At 35.5% G+C, this 13048-nt stretch overlaps 1 protein-coding gene across 1 annotated transcript; it reads right to left on the bottom strand.

Moving 5' to 3' along the window:
• Positions 1-9852: 9852 nt before the first annotated feature.
• On the bottom strand, positions 9853-12012 carry LOC110259162 (olfactory receptor 4K1). Its single transcript, XM_021082468.2, has one exon. It carries the CDS (start codon positions 11997-11999, stop codon positions 11064-11066), a length of 936 nt encoding a protein of 311 aa, XP_020938127.2. The 5' UTR covers positions 12000-12012; the 3' UTR covers positions 9853-11063.
• Between the last annotated feature and the right edge of the window lie 1036 nt (positions 12013-13048).

Raw genomic sequence — 13048 nt, 5'->3', positions numbered from 1 at the left:
ATGTCCTTGGTAATTTGATAGGGATTGCATTGAATCTGTAGATTGCCTTAGGTAGTATAGTCCTTTTGATAATATTAACTCTTCCAATCCATGAGCATGGTATATCTTTCCATCTATTTGTGTCATCTTTGAATTCTTTCATCAGTGTCTTATAGTTTTCAGAGTACCAGTCTTTTGTCTCTTCAGGTAGGTTTACCACTAGATATTTTATTCTTTTGGATGTGGTGGTAAATGGGATTGCTTCCCTAATTTCTCTTTCTGCTCTTTCATTGTTAGTATATAGAAATGCTATCAATTTCTGTCTATTAATTTTGTATCCTGTGACTTTGTCAAATTCGTGGATGAGCTCTAACAGTTTTCTGGTAGAGTCTTTAGGATTCTCTAGGTATAGTATCATGTCATCTGCAAATAGTGATAGTTTTACTTCTTCCTTTCCAATTTGGATTTATTTTATTTGTTTTACTTCTCTCATTGCTGTGGCTAGGACTTCCAAAACTATGTTGAAGAGTAGTGGTGAGAGCAGACATCCTTGTCTTGTTCCTGATCTCAGCTGGAATTCTTTCAGCTTTTCACCATTGAGAATGATTGCTGTGGGTTTGTCATATATGGCCTTTATCATGTTGAGGTCGGTTCCCATTATGCCAACTTTCTGAAGGGTTTTTATCAGAAATGGGTGTTGGATTTTGTCAAAGGCTTTTTCTGCATCTATTGAGAGGATCATATGGATTTTATTCTTCAGTTTGTTAATATGGTGTATTAGACTTATGGATTTTCAGATATTGAAGAACCCCTGCATCCCTGGGATAAATCCACTTGATCATGATGTACAGTCCTTTTAATGTATTGTTGGATGCGATTTGCTAGTTTTTTGTTGAGGATTTTTGCATCAATGTTCATCAGTGAAATTGGCCTGTAGTTTTCTTTTTTTGTGGAATCTTTGTCTGGTTTTGGTACCAGGGTGATGGTGGCCTCATAGAATGAGTTTGGGAGTATCCCTTCCTCTGCAATTTTTTGAAATAGTTTCAGAAGGAGAGGTGTTAGCTCTTCTCTAAATGTTTGATAGAATTCACCTGTGAAGCCATCTGGTCCTGGACTTTTGTTGGTTGGAAGTTTTTTAATCAGAGTTTCAATTTCAGTTCTTGTGATGGGTCCATTCATCTTTTCTATTTCACCTTGGTTTAGTCTAGGAAGATTGTACTTTTCTAAGAATTTGTCCATTTCTTCTAGGTTTTCCATTTTATTGGCATATAGTTGCATATAGTAGTCTCTTATGATCCTTTGTAGTTCTGTTATGTCCATTGTTACTTTTCCTTTTTCATTTCTAATTTTATTGATTTGAGTCCTCTCTCTTTTTTTCTGGAGAAGTCTGGCTAAGGGCTTATCAATTTTGTTGATCTTTTCAAAGAACCAGCTTTTCATTTCCTTGATCTTTTCTATGGTTTTCTTTGTTTCTATTTCATTGATTTCTGCTCTGATCTTTATGATTTCTTTCCTTCTACTAACTTTAGTTCCTGTCTGTTCTTCCCTCCTGAGTTGTTTTTGATGTAAAGTTAGCTTGTTTATTTGAGCTTTTTCTTGTTTCCTGATGTGGGCTTGTGTTGCTATAAACTTTCCTCATAGAACGGCTTTTGCTGCATCCCATAGGTTTTGGCGTGTCGTATCTTCATTGTCATTTGCTTCTAGGTATTTTTAAATTTCTTCTTTGATTTCTTCAGTGATCCATTGGTTGTTTAGTTGCCACGTTGTTTGTGTTTTTTGAAGTTTTGTTCCTGTTGTTGATTTCCAGTCATATAGTGTTGTGGTCGGAAAAGATGCTTGATGTGATTTCAGTTTTCTTAAAGTTACCAAGGTTGGAATTGTAGTCCAGGATATGATCAATCTTAGAGAATGTTCCGTGTGCACTTGGGAATAATGTGTATTCTGTTGCTTTTGGATGGAATTTCCTATAAATATCTATTAAGTCCATCTGGTTTAATGCATCATTCAGGGTCTGTGTTTCCTTATTGATTTTCTGTCTGGTTGATCTATCCATTGCTGTAAGTGGGGTGTTAAAGTCCCCCACTATGATTGTGTTATTGTTGATTTCTCCTTTTAAGGTTGTTAGCAGTAGCCTTATATATTGTGGTGAACCTATGTTGGGTGTGTAGATATTTAAAATTGTTATATCATCTTTTTGGATTGATCCTTTGATCATTATGTAATGACCTTCTTTGTCCCTTAAAATCTTCTTCATTTTAAAGTCTATTTTGTCTGATATGAGTATTGCTACTCCAGCTTTCTTTTGATCCCCGTTTTCATGGAATATTTTCTTCTATCCTCTCACTTTCAATTTGTATGTGTCCCTAGAAGTGAAGTGGGTCTCTTGAAGACAGCATATATATGGGTCTTGTTTTTGTATCCATTCAGCCCCAGCCTGTGTCTTTTGGTTGGGGCGTTTAGTCCATTAAACTTTAAGGAAATTATTGATATGTATGTTCTTATTGCCATTTTATTAATTGATTTGGATTTGTTTTTGTTGCTCTTTTTTCATTCCTTCTTCTCTTGTTCTCTCCTCTTGTGGTTTGATGACTATCTTTAGTGCTGTATTTGAGTTGATTTTCTTTGTTTGTCTATCAATTGCAGATTTTTCTTTGCAGTTATTCTGAAGCTTTGATATAAGAGTCTATATGTATATGAGATTGTTTTAAGTCATTGTTCTCTTAATTGCAAGTTCATCTCCAGTGTCCTGTATTTGTACCCACCTCTTCTCATGGTTTCTGATTTTGGTAGTAAAATTGTCCATGAATGACTTCATATCTTTACTGTATATATACCTTTACTGGTGAGCCTTGTCATTTGTGGAATTATTGTTTCCTGTTGCTGTCTTGTCTTTTCTGCCTAGAGAAGTTCCTTTAGTATTTGTCGTAAGGCTGGTTTAGTGTTGCTGAATTCTCTTAGCTTTTGCTTCTCTGTGAAGGTTTTGATTTCTCCTTCAAATCTGAATGAGAGCCTTGCTGGGTAAAGTAATCTTGGTTGGAAGTTTTTTCCTTTCATCACGTTAAGTATATCATAGCACTCCCCTCTGGCCTGAAGAGTTTCTGCTGAAAAATCTGCCGATAACCTTATCGGGGTTCCCTTGTATGTTACTTGTTTCTTTTCCCTAGCTGCTTTCAAGATTTTCTCTTTGTTTTTAATTTTGGGCAATTTGATTAATATGTGTCTCGGGGTGTTCCTCCTTGGGTTTATTTTATATGGTACTCGTTGTGCTTCCTGGATTTGAGTGAGTGGTTCCTTTCCCATGTTAGGGAAGTTTTTGGCTATTATCTCTTGGAATATGTTTTCTGTCCCCTTCTCTCTCTCTTCTCCTTCTGACACCCCTATAATACGGATGTTGGTACATTTCACGTTGTCCCAGAGTTCTCTGAGACTCTCTTCATTTGTTTTCAATCTTTTTTCTCTTTGCTGTTTTGCATCTGTAATTTCCACTAATCTGTCCTCCACCTCGCTTATTCCTTCTTCTGCCTCCTGTATTCTGCTGTTAGCTGCTTCTAGTGCATTTTTTATTTCAGTTATTGTATTTTGCATCTCTTCTTGTTTAAGTTTTATATCTTGTATCTCTTTGGTCAGTGTTTCCTGTAAGTTATCCATCTTTGCCTCCAGTTTATTTCCAATGTCTTGCATCATTTTCACCATCAACAGTCTAAAGTCTTTTTCCTGGAGGCTGAGAATCTCCTCATTGCTTAGCTGATTTTCTGGGGTTTTTCCTTTCTCCCTCATCTGAGTTATAGTTCTCTGTCTTTTCATTTTTATAGGTTTTTGGTGTGGTGACCTTTTTATAGATAACAGAGTTGTAGCCTCTCTTCCTTCTGGTGTCTCCCCCCCTTGTGGCTGAAGTCGGTATGGGGGCTTGCTGTAGGCTTCTTGATGGGAGGGGCTGATGCCTGCCCACTGGTAGGTGGAGCCGATTCTAATCCCTCTGGTGGGTGGGGCTTTGTCTCTGGATGGGACTAGAGGCAGCTATGTGCTTGAGGGGTCTTTAGGTGACCTGTTTACTGATGGGCGGGGCTGTGATCCCACCTGTGTTGTTGTTTGCCCTGGGGCTTCTCAGTGATGACTGATGGGTGGGGCCAGATTTTCCCAAAATGGCCCCCTCCAGAGAAAGGCATGCTGCTGAATATTCCAGAGAGCTTTGCTTCCAATGTCCTTCCCCAAAACAAGCCACATTCACCCCTGTTTTCCCAGGATGTCCTCCAAGAACTGCAGTCAGGTTTGACCCAGATTCCTATGGAGACTTTGCTTTGCCCTGGGACCCAGTGCACATAAAAGTCTGTGTGCACTTTTTAAGATTGGGGTCTCTGAGAACTTCCCATGTGGCTCACAGGAATGGGGTCTATGTTTCCCCCAGTCCCGTGGAGCTCCTGCACACAAGCCCCACTGGCCTTCAATGCCAGATGCTCCTGGGGCTCTTTCTGCCAGTGCCAGATCCTCACACGTGAGAATTTGATGTGGAGCTCAGAACTCTCACTCCTGTAGGTGAGTCTCTGTGAACCAGTTAGTTTCCAGTCTGTGGGGCTTCCCACCCGGGAGGTATGGGGTTGTTTATATCATGATATCGCCCCTCCTACCTCTTGATGTGGCCTCCTCTTTGTCTTCTGGAGTAGGATATCTTTTTTTAAGGTTTCTGGTCCATTCAAGTGAAGATTGCTCAGCCTTTAGTTGAGAATTTTGTTGTTTTTAGGAGAGAAGTTGAGCTCCAGTCCTTCTATTCCACCATCTTAATCCCATCCCTCTTTTTTATTTCTGAGTACTGTTCTACATCAGCTCTGGACTTGGCCATGTGTCTTGTTTTTTTCTCAAAAAAATAATAGCAAAAAAAAAAATTGTTTTGCATTCGAGCTGACCTTTTTGCAACTCTGGAAATCTTGAAGCCACCATGTGAATAAGCCCAAGCTAGTCTTCTAGGGGATAAGAAGCAATAGTATGCTGGTTAATATTTAAGAACTGCTTCTGGGTGAAGATAGAAGAGCACAAGGAAGGCCTTAACTGTTAGTGTTTCCCAGCATCTGTGGTATACATATTCCTATCATGGTGGATTTCCAGCCAACAACAGGTTAACAACCACCTAACAAAATCCTTGATAATTTAACAAATAGTTCTCAAGGATTGGTATAAGCAAGTTCCAACCTATCATAGCGGAGAGGCCATGTGGAGATTCCTTGGGTGACAGTCAGCGAGGGCTGCTGCTTTCAACCCATAAACCACCAGATATATGAGTGAGCTCATTGTTTATCTAATTTCCAGACTCACCAGAAAATCCAGCAGAGATCAGACATGACCAAGACCAGAAGAAAAACCCACCTAATTTGTGAGTAAATATAAAAGTTATTGTTTAAATCTATATGTTGGGGGTAGCTTGCTATGAGACAAAATCTAATGGATGCAGTTGTCTACTATTTTATTCTACATTACTGTCATGATATCTTAAATAGTATAAATAAATAAAACCTTTTTCTAAAAATTATAATCAGGAGTTCCCATTGTGGCTCAGCAGGTTAAGAACCCAACATAGTATACATGAGGACACAGGTTCAATCCCTGCTTGCACCCACCGGGTTAAGGATCCAGCATTGCTGCAAACTGTGATGTAGGTCATAGATACAAATCAGATCTGGTGTTGCCGTGGCTGTGGCATAGGTTAAAAGATCCAGCAGTCACAGCAGCTGTGGCATAGGTCACAGCTATGGCTCGGTATTCAAGCCCTGACCCGAGAACTTCTGTATACTGCACATGTAGCCATAACAATCAATCAATCAATCAATAAATAAATAAATAAATAAAAATTAAAATTTTCATTTAAATTTTATTTAAATTTTAAATTTAAAAAATTTAAAAATTTAATAATAAATAAATATTTTAAATTTTAAATAAATTTAAAATTTATTTAAATTTTAAATAAATGAATGCCTTCTAAAATACCTACCCAAACAAGAAATCTGAGAGCCAGTCTTGATTTCCCCTTATCTTCAGATGGAGCCAATCCCTGGTATTTATCTTTAAATATCTCTGAATTTGTTCAGCTCTAGCTATCTAGGCCTTCTCTCTCCTTGCAGGAATCCATTTCTCTCCTAAACAGCAGAGATAATTTATATATATATATATGTATGTAGATAGATAAATATAGGTATATAATATATTTATATGTATATAAAATATACATGTATTTATGTATATGTAGGTAAAGATATGTATATACACACATATATATGTATCTCATACATTTATATCATTGAACACAAATGATAGTATGCTTTGCACATGACTGTGCATGCTGATTTTCTCATATGTGAATACTTAGTGGAGTTATTTTCTGTCAGCATAAAGAACTCCCTAATTCTTTTTTTTTTTTAATTTTTCACCATAAAAAGAAAATCATTTTTTTCTCATGGTTTTGGTGCTTTAGTAATTCAGCAGTGATTTGGCAGTTCCACCTCGAGGCCTTGTTCTTATGAAGTTACAGTCATTGAAGGCATGGCTGGGGCTGGATGATGCAATTCTATGGCTGGCAGTTGGTGCTTGAGGTGGGAGGGAGGCATTGGTTCCACTCTGTGAACTTGCTTGAGTGTTCTCATGGCATGGGGACTGGCCTCTTCAGAGGAAGCAGTCCAAGAGAACAAAGTTTTTATGACCAAGCCTCAGAAGTACCACGTGGTGATTTTCACCTTATTCTGTTGGACACACAAGCCGGCTCTAATTTGGTGTGGAAGGGACACCACAAAGGCATGAAAGCAAGGAGGTCAGGATCTTTGGAGGCTTGCTACCACAGTTGAAATTTATAGTTTTGTCAAGAATGGAAGAAAATGGGTGCCTTCATATGTTATTGCTGAGTGTATGAATTGGTGGATGATGTGATAGTAGTAAGACAAAAAATACACATATCTTTGAATGTATTTTATTTGAAAAAATATGTATAAAGATGTTCATTACAACAGCGTTTGCCATAACAAAAAAGTAAGGAAAACCTAAATATCTGTATATTGGAATGGATAAATAAATTATAGAACACTGAGGAGAAGTTAAAATCATATGGCAAATCTATGACTTACCATGAACAGATTTCTAGGACACAGTGTTAAGAAAACAAGCAGAACGTATACTTCCATATACTTAAAAAAACCAAACACATGAAATTGAATTTTGCATGTGCCATTGCACAAATGAATGTGAATATTCACAGGAAATCTCTTAAAGAATACTTTTTAAAATGTCGGCAGTTACTTCTGAATGCAGTGTAGAGAGTGGGGTGTGAAGGCAGCACTTTTACCTTATAATCTATCTTGTTTGGATTTTTAACAAAATGACTTTAATGATTTAAACATTTTAATGTGGCAACTAACAGACTTTGAGTGACAGCCCAGAATGTCCTCTTATAGGAAAGAATGTGAGTGTTAGTGGTTAGATGTCTTAATATTTATTTGTTTTCAGAAACCTATTATGGCTTATGAATTTCTAATTGCTGCTACAGTTTTGTTGATCTCAGAGAAAATCTTTAGAAAATTAAGAGAGCAAGGTCTAAACTTAGCAGTTTGTTTTCATTTGTGGTATTGTAATGAATAGAAAATGGCTGTTGGATATGTAGACTTTCAACTCTTGGCTCCCATTAGTCTCATAATTTCATGATCTATAAGACAATAAGGATAAGATACACTACTATACAATGCCGCTATGATCAGATGTGACACTAAAAGTCATTGACACTTATTAGGTATTTAAAAAATGGCCATAATTAGTTTAGGTCCATTCATAATCCCTTATCAGAAATAAAATAATGTTTTGGTTAATATAGAGGATGTGACTGAATACATACTAAGTGGAATGAAGCCAGTCATGACTTGTATTGGTCTACTCTTATTCTTTCCCAAAGGGTATGTAAAGAAGGAATACCATCTAAAGCAGAACTATTAGCTTAGGAGAGTATGTTTGCTTGGATTATAAATCAAAACAATATTTATTGGTTTGCAAAGGAAAAAAACTTTAAAGAATTATTGCACAAATATTAAAGTCTTTATAACTAATGTCACCAAATTATAATACATTTATTCTCCAGAAAATCTTAACTATATAGTTATAAAAATCATTGGATCTAATATTAATTATAATACCTCTTCAGCTTGAACATTTCTATCAGAAGATCTATATTTATGAAATACCTACTGAAACAGCAATACACACACAGGGCTATAATTCTATGACCCTGCAACTTGATAGAAGGAAAAACCGAGGTATATAAGATAATCCTGGCTAACTCATTAAATTATTAACTCATTAATAATTATTAACTCATTAAATTATTTGGACAAGTCATTTATCTTTTCTGGGTTTGATTTTCTCAGTGAAAAGTGAGGAGTCTGGATTAAATTTTCTCAAATAACCCTTCCTACCCTGAAAATCCATGATAAAATGTTTTCTAGCCCTCCCTGCTCTGGGGTACTTCTTTTCCTTATAAACTGACCAAAGCATAAGATAATCCCTAATTTTTTTTCAGAGTTGCACAGCATTCTATTTTATGGATGTACCAATAATATACTTCAAGAGTCTACATTGGTAGACACTTGGGTTTTTATATTTAGTTTTTTTCAACACTTTATTCTTAAAATCAATGCTTGTAACAAATACTATGTACATTTAAAAATTTTATTTTGTCTCCCCAATACATTATTTTTTTTTCTACTGTACAGTATGGTGACCCAGTTACAAATACAGGTATACATTCTTTTTTTCTCACGTTATCATGCTCCACCATGGAATACTATAAAAAAGAACAAAATAATGCCATTTGCAGCAACATAGATAGAACTAGAGACTCTCATACTGAGTTAAGTAAGCCAGAAAAAGAAGGACAAATACCATATAATATCACTTATATCTGCAATCTATGTGCATTTTTTTACATGTGTATGGGTATATCTATAAGATAAAATACTAGCAGTATAATTACTAGTTCAAAATTTAAAAATTTTGATATTGAAATTTTACCTCATATATTCTACTGATTTAGAGATAAAATAACATTTTATTTTTCCACTTTTATCAAAATCTTCTCAACACAGTATACTGTACAGTATACATTTGGATCTTTGCCAATCACAGATGAACAAAGGAATCTCACTTTGCATTTTCATGTGACAGTTTAAGTATTTATTACCATGTTCAGGAATCACTTGCACTTCATTACTAATAAGCCACTTGTTAATATGCTTTGCTAATTTTTCAATGGGTTTAAGAGTGTATATTTATTGACCTGTAAAAGCGCTTTAGAAATTAAAGATATTACCCTTATGGATAATATTGCCTTTCATCTAGTTTTTAATTTGGATTTATGTGTGATAGGGTTTAAAACAAAACAAAACAAAAACATGAAAACCTTTGTGGGAACCAAAGTAGTCAGATTTGTCAACCTGTTTTTTAAACTTTACAACTTTTAATTTTTTTTTTTGTCAAACTTAATGTTATAGATTACGACTGATCACTGAGAGCCAGGTAGACTCAATGATGAAATAAGAATTAGAAAGTGGAGGAATGTGTCTTTGGCAGTACAAAGAATTGGCCAAATGAAATAAACACTCATAAATTCTAATTTTCCTCCTTTTTCTCTGCTCTCCCTCTCTCTCTCCATTTTTTTCCTGGTGCCCTGACCCCTCTACTCCTTCAGTATGAGAATCCTGACGAGCAGGGCAGCTATGTCTAAAATTCAACTTGCACTAACTTATCATGCAAAGTTAGTATCTTTGTACATAGACACTGACTTGTATCTTATATTTAAAATACTGAATCCAATGTGATGACAATTATAGGCTTTCTACTGTTAAGCAATTCTTTTTATCTTTGTTAGAATATATGTGGTCTTCCTGTTTTACAGTCTTTTTCATAATGCAATTCACAGGGAGAATTACATAAGGAAACTATTGACTAGTGGAACAGTAATTAACAGATTTTTAAAATATTTATTATTACATATACATGAATTTTACTTTCTCTCTTCTATTTTCCAAGAAATATGAAAGAAGAGATCTCGAATTTGTGCCCAGTTGCAAAAAAATTTTTGAGCTATTGTGCATTTGTATGTTTTAGGTTCATATGGAATTAACATTTTTGGTAAATTTAAAGATTCTACACCCACCATACTTGAAGACAATTTCAAAAGTATTTGCAATTTTCGATTACTAATGCAAAATTCATTACAACCAATTTGTCCTACTTAAAAATAAGTAGACTTGGGAAACAGGTATACTAATAGCATCAAACATATAGAAAAGTCCTATAATGAATAGAAATGCATTTCAATTTAGAAAAGACAGAAAATTTGCATTGATTGGAACATACTAGTAGATTGAAAACTGTATCTAGTCACTTATGATGGAGCATGACGTAGGGGTAATGTGAGAAGAAGAATGTATATATGTATGGGACTGGGTGACTTTGCTGTACAGTAGGAAACTGGCAGAACACTGTAAACCAACTCTAATGAAAAAAATAAAAACATAAATAAATAAATAGAGTTACAATCAAAAATTTCAATTCATAATGAAAAGATAAGCTAGCAAATGTACATCAATAAAATCTGTGTTGTGAGCACAATATTTTTCCACTATGTCAATTTATAGAAAAAATGTTTTGAATTAAGTTGAGAGAAGAATCAGAAACTCAGAAACTCAATTTACTTATATGCTCTGATTGCAAAGCTTGAAAAGAGCATATGTTCAATTGATGAGAATCACAAGTTTAGTAACATGAATAGCTTTTTATGTAGATTAGAATCTCTAAATTATTTATAAAGTATTTAAAAGGATTACTAAATATTGTCAAAAGAATTTGTACTTTTGAATTATAAACAATGAAAAATTACCTAAAATTATATTTCACTAGCAAACTAGGAACTGATTTTGTGCAATCCCCTTGCACTTAGGACAAATATCAAATTCTATAACTTGATAACCCCTCACATTACAAAAAATAATTGACACAATACTGGGCTCCAGCTGGGGCTCTTCATTTCCATTTAGGGTTAGGTTCCTTCATGGTGATCCTTAGTATTTCCAGGAGTTCACGTGATGGTTTCTCCACTTGTGCATAGCTGATTGAACATCTTCATTCCTCAGAGAGTAGATGATGGGGTTTAACAGGGGTGTACAAACAGTGTAGAACACAGAAAGAAACTTATCCACAGAAAGTCTGCTAAAAGGCCATATGTAGAAATAAATGCAAGGCCCAAAGAAAAGAATCACCACTGTGATGTGGGCAGTCAATGTAGAAAGTGCCTTGGATGACCCACTGGAGGACCGGCAGTGGACGGAGATCAAAATGACAGTGTAGGAAATAATTAAAGCCAGGAAACAGCCCAGGGATATGAGGCCACTGTTAGTTAGGGTCAAAATTTCCATTTTGTAAGTATCCATGCAAGCCAGCTCTATCACCAGGGGGAGGTCACAAAAGAAGCTGTCTACCTCATTGGGGCCACAGAAGGGCAGATCCACTGTAAAAGCCAAGTGGCTCACTGAATGAAGAATACCCACAGCCCAGGAGATAAACACAAAAATGATACATAGTCTGCGACTCATAATGGTGCTATAGTGTAGGGGCTTACAGATGGCAATAAATCTGTCATATGCCATAGCTACAAGCAACATCATCTCACTCCCAACAAAACTATGAAGAAGGAATATCTGGGCCATGCAGCCCTCAAAAGAGATAGTTTTGTGCTCGACAAGAAAGTCCACAAGCATCTTAGGGGTGGCAAAGTTAGACTGGCAGATATCAATGAAAGAAAGATTACTGAGCAGGAAGTACATAGGAGAGTTCAAACGGGAGTCAGAGGCAATGATGACAATAATCATGGTGTTGCCCAGCACCGACATCACATACACGATGGAGAAGATGGCAAAAAGGAAAAGCTGAAGTTCCCAAGAGTTAGTGAGTCCCAGAAGCACAAACTCCAACACCACTGATTCATTTGTGTGAGCCATGTATCCAATCTACTGTTTCCTAAGAAAAAGAAATTGGGAAAATATCACAATGATAGAGCTACATATAGTATATATACAAAAGAAATATGATAAGTTTTCAATCAAAAGTCAATTTAAAGAAATTATGTAAATAATCAATTTAATATTTAATAGCTGTGAGTTCTGTGGAACATGAGAAAAGAAAAAAAGTAAATATGAGTCATAGTTAGAAAGATGATACACATTATTAAAACTTAAAATACAACATCAGGAGCAAGCAAATATAAATGATTCATTAATTTCATAAATATTATAGTTGAAATAAATTACGCCAAGGTGTTAGGTACTGTCATGGATAGGTATTAAGCTAAAATTTTTTTAAAAGTTTGGAATTTGCTTGCCAAAACTGAAGAAAAAGACTATTTGAAGCAAGGGGACTAATGCCAATAAAGATATAAAGGTAAAAATATGAAAAACATGCAAAGGGAGCCATGAACTGAGGAAGGGTGCTGAGGAGCAATAAAAATGAAGTAGAGAATGGTAGATCAGGAGCATGATTATGGCTGCAGGTAGTGTTGAATGCAAGGCTAATAGACTAGATTGATATTCTTGAAACTGAGAATCATAAAGTGCCTGTCTGTTTTAAGAAGCTTCTTTATAGAGGCAATTCACCACTTTGTAGCATGAACAGTCAATGGTCATACTCAGAGTTTCTATGAAGATCATGAATATTTATTTCATCATTTTAACAATAGAGTTAACCTGTCACATAAAGACCAGTTATGAACAAACCACCAATGTGTCTTCAGTCTTTTCTGACTCTGCCTTTGTCTCTTCCTAAACACACCTAACACTCCTGGATTTATCAAAATCGGTAGTATCTTTCAGAAACTCTCCTTTTGGAAATAATTTATATGACTCTGCATGGTGTATTTTGAGTACATAATAGATTTTTAAAAGGGAAAATTCACTCAACATTCCTTGTGCTGTGGACAGGGTGCCCAAAAACTTCTTTATTAGTGAATCATTCACCAGTGTACTTCAGAGAAGAGATGGTAATATTTTGAGAG

The sequence above is a fragment of the Sus scrofa genome, chromosome 7 (genome assembly GCF_054392235.1).
Source record: "Sus scrofa isolate SSC_HxYL_T2T_F1_AM1 chromosome 7, Sscrofa_HxYL_maternal_Yorkshire_Landrace_v2.0, whole genome shotgun sequence".
Lineage (NCBI taxonomy): Eukaryota > Metazoa > Chordata > Mammalia > Artiodactyla > Suidae > Sus > Sus scrofa.
This window is presented reverse-complemented; position numbering and strand designations above follow the sequence as displayed.

Bases quoted from the DNA above. Each gene is read 5' to 3' on its own strand.
- LOC110259162 (XM_021082468.2), bottom strand. From the start codon at position 11,999: ATGGCTCACACAAATGAATCAGTGGTGTTGGAGTTTGTGCTTCTGGGA.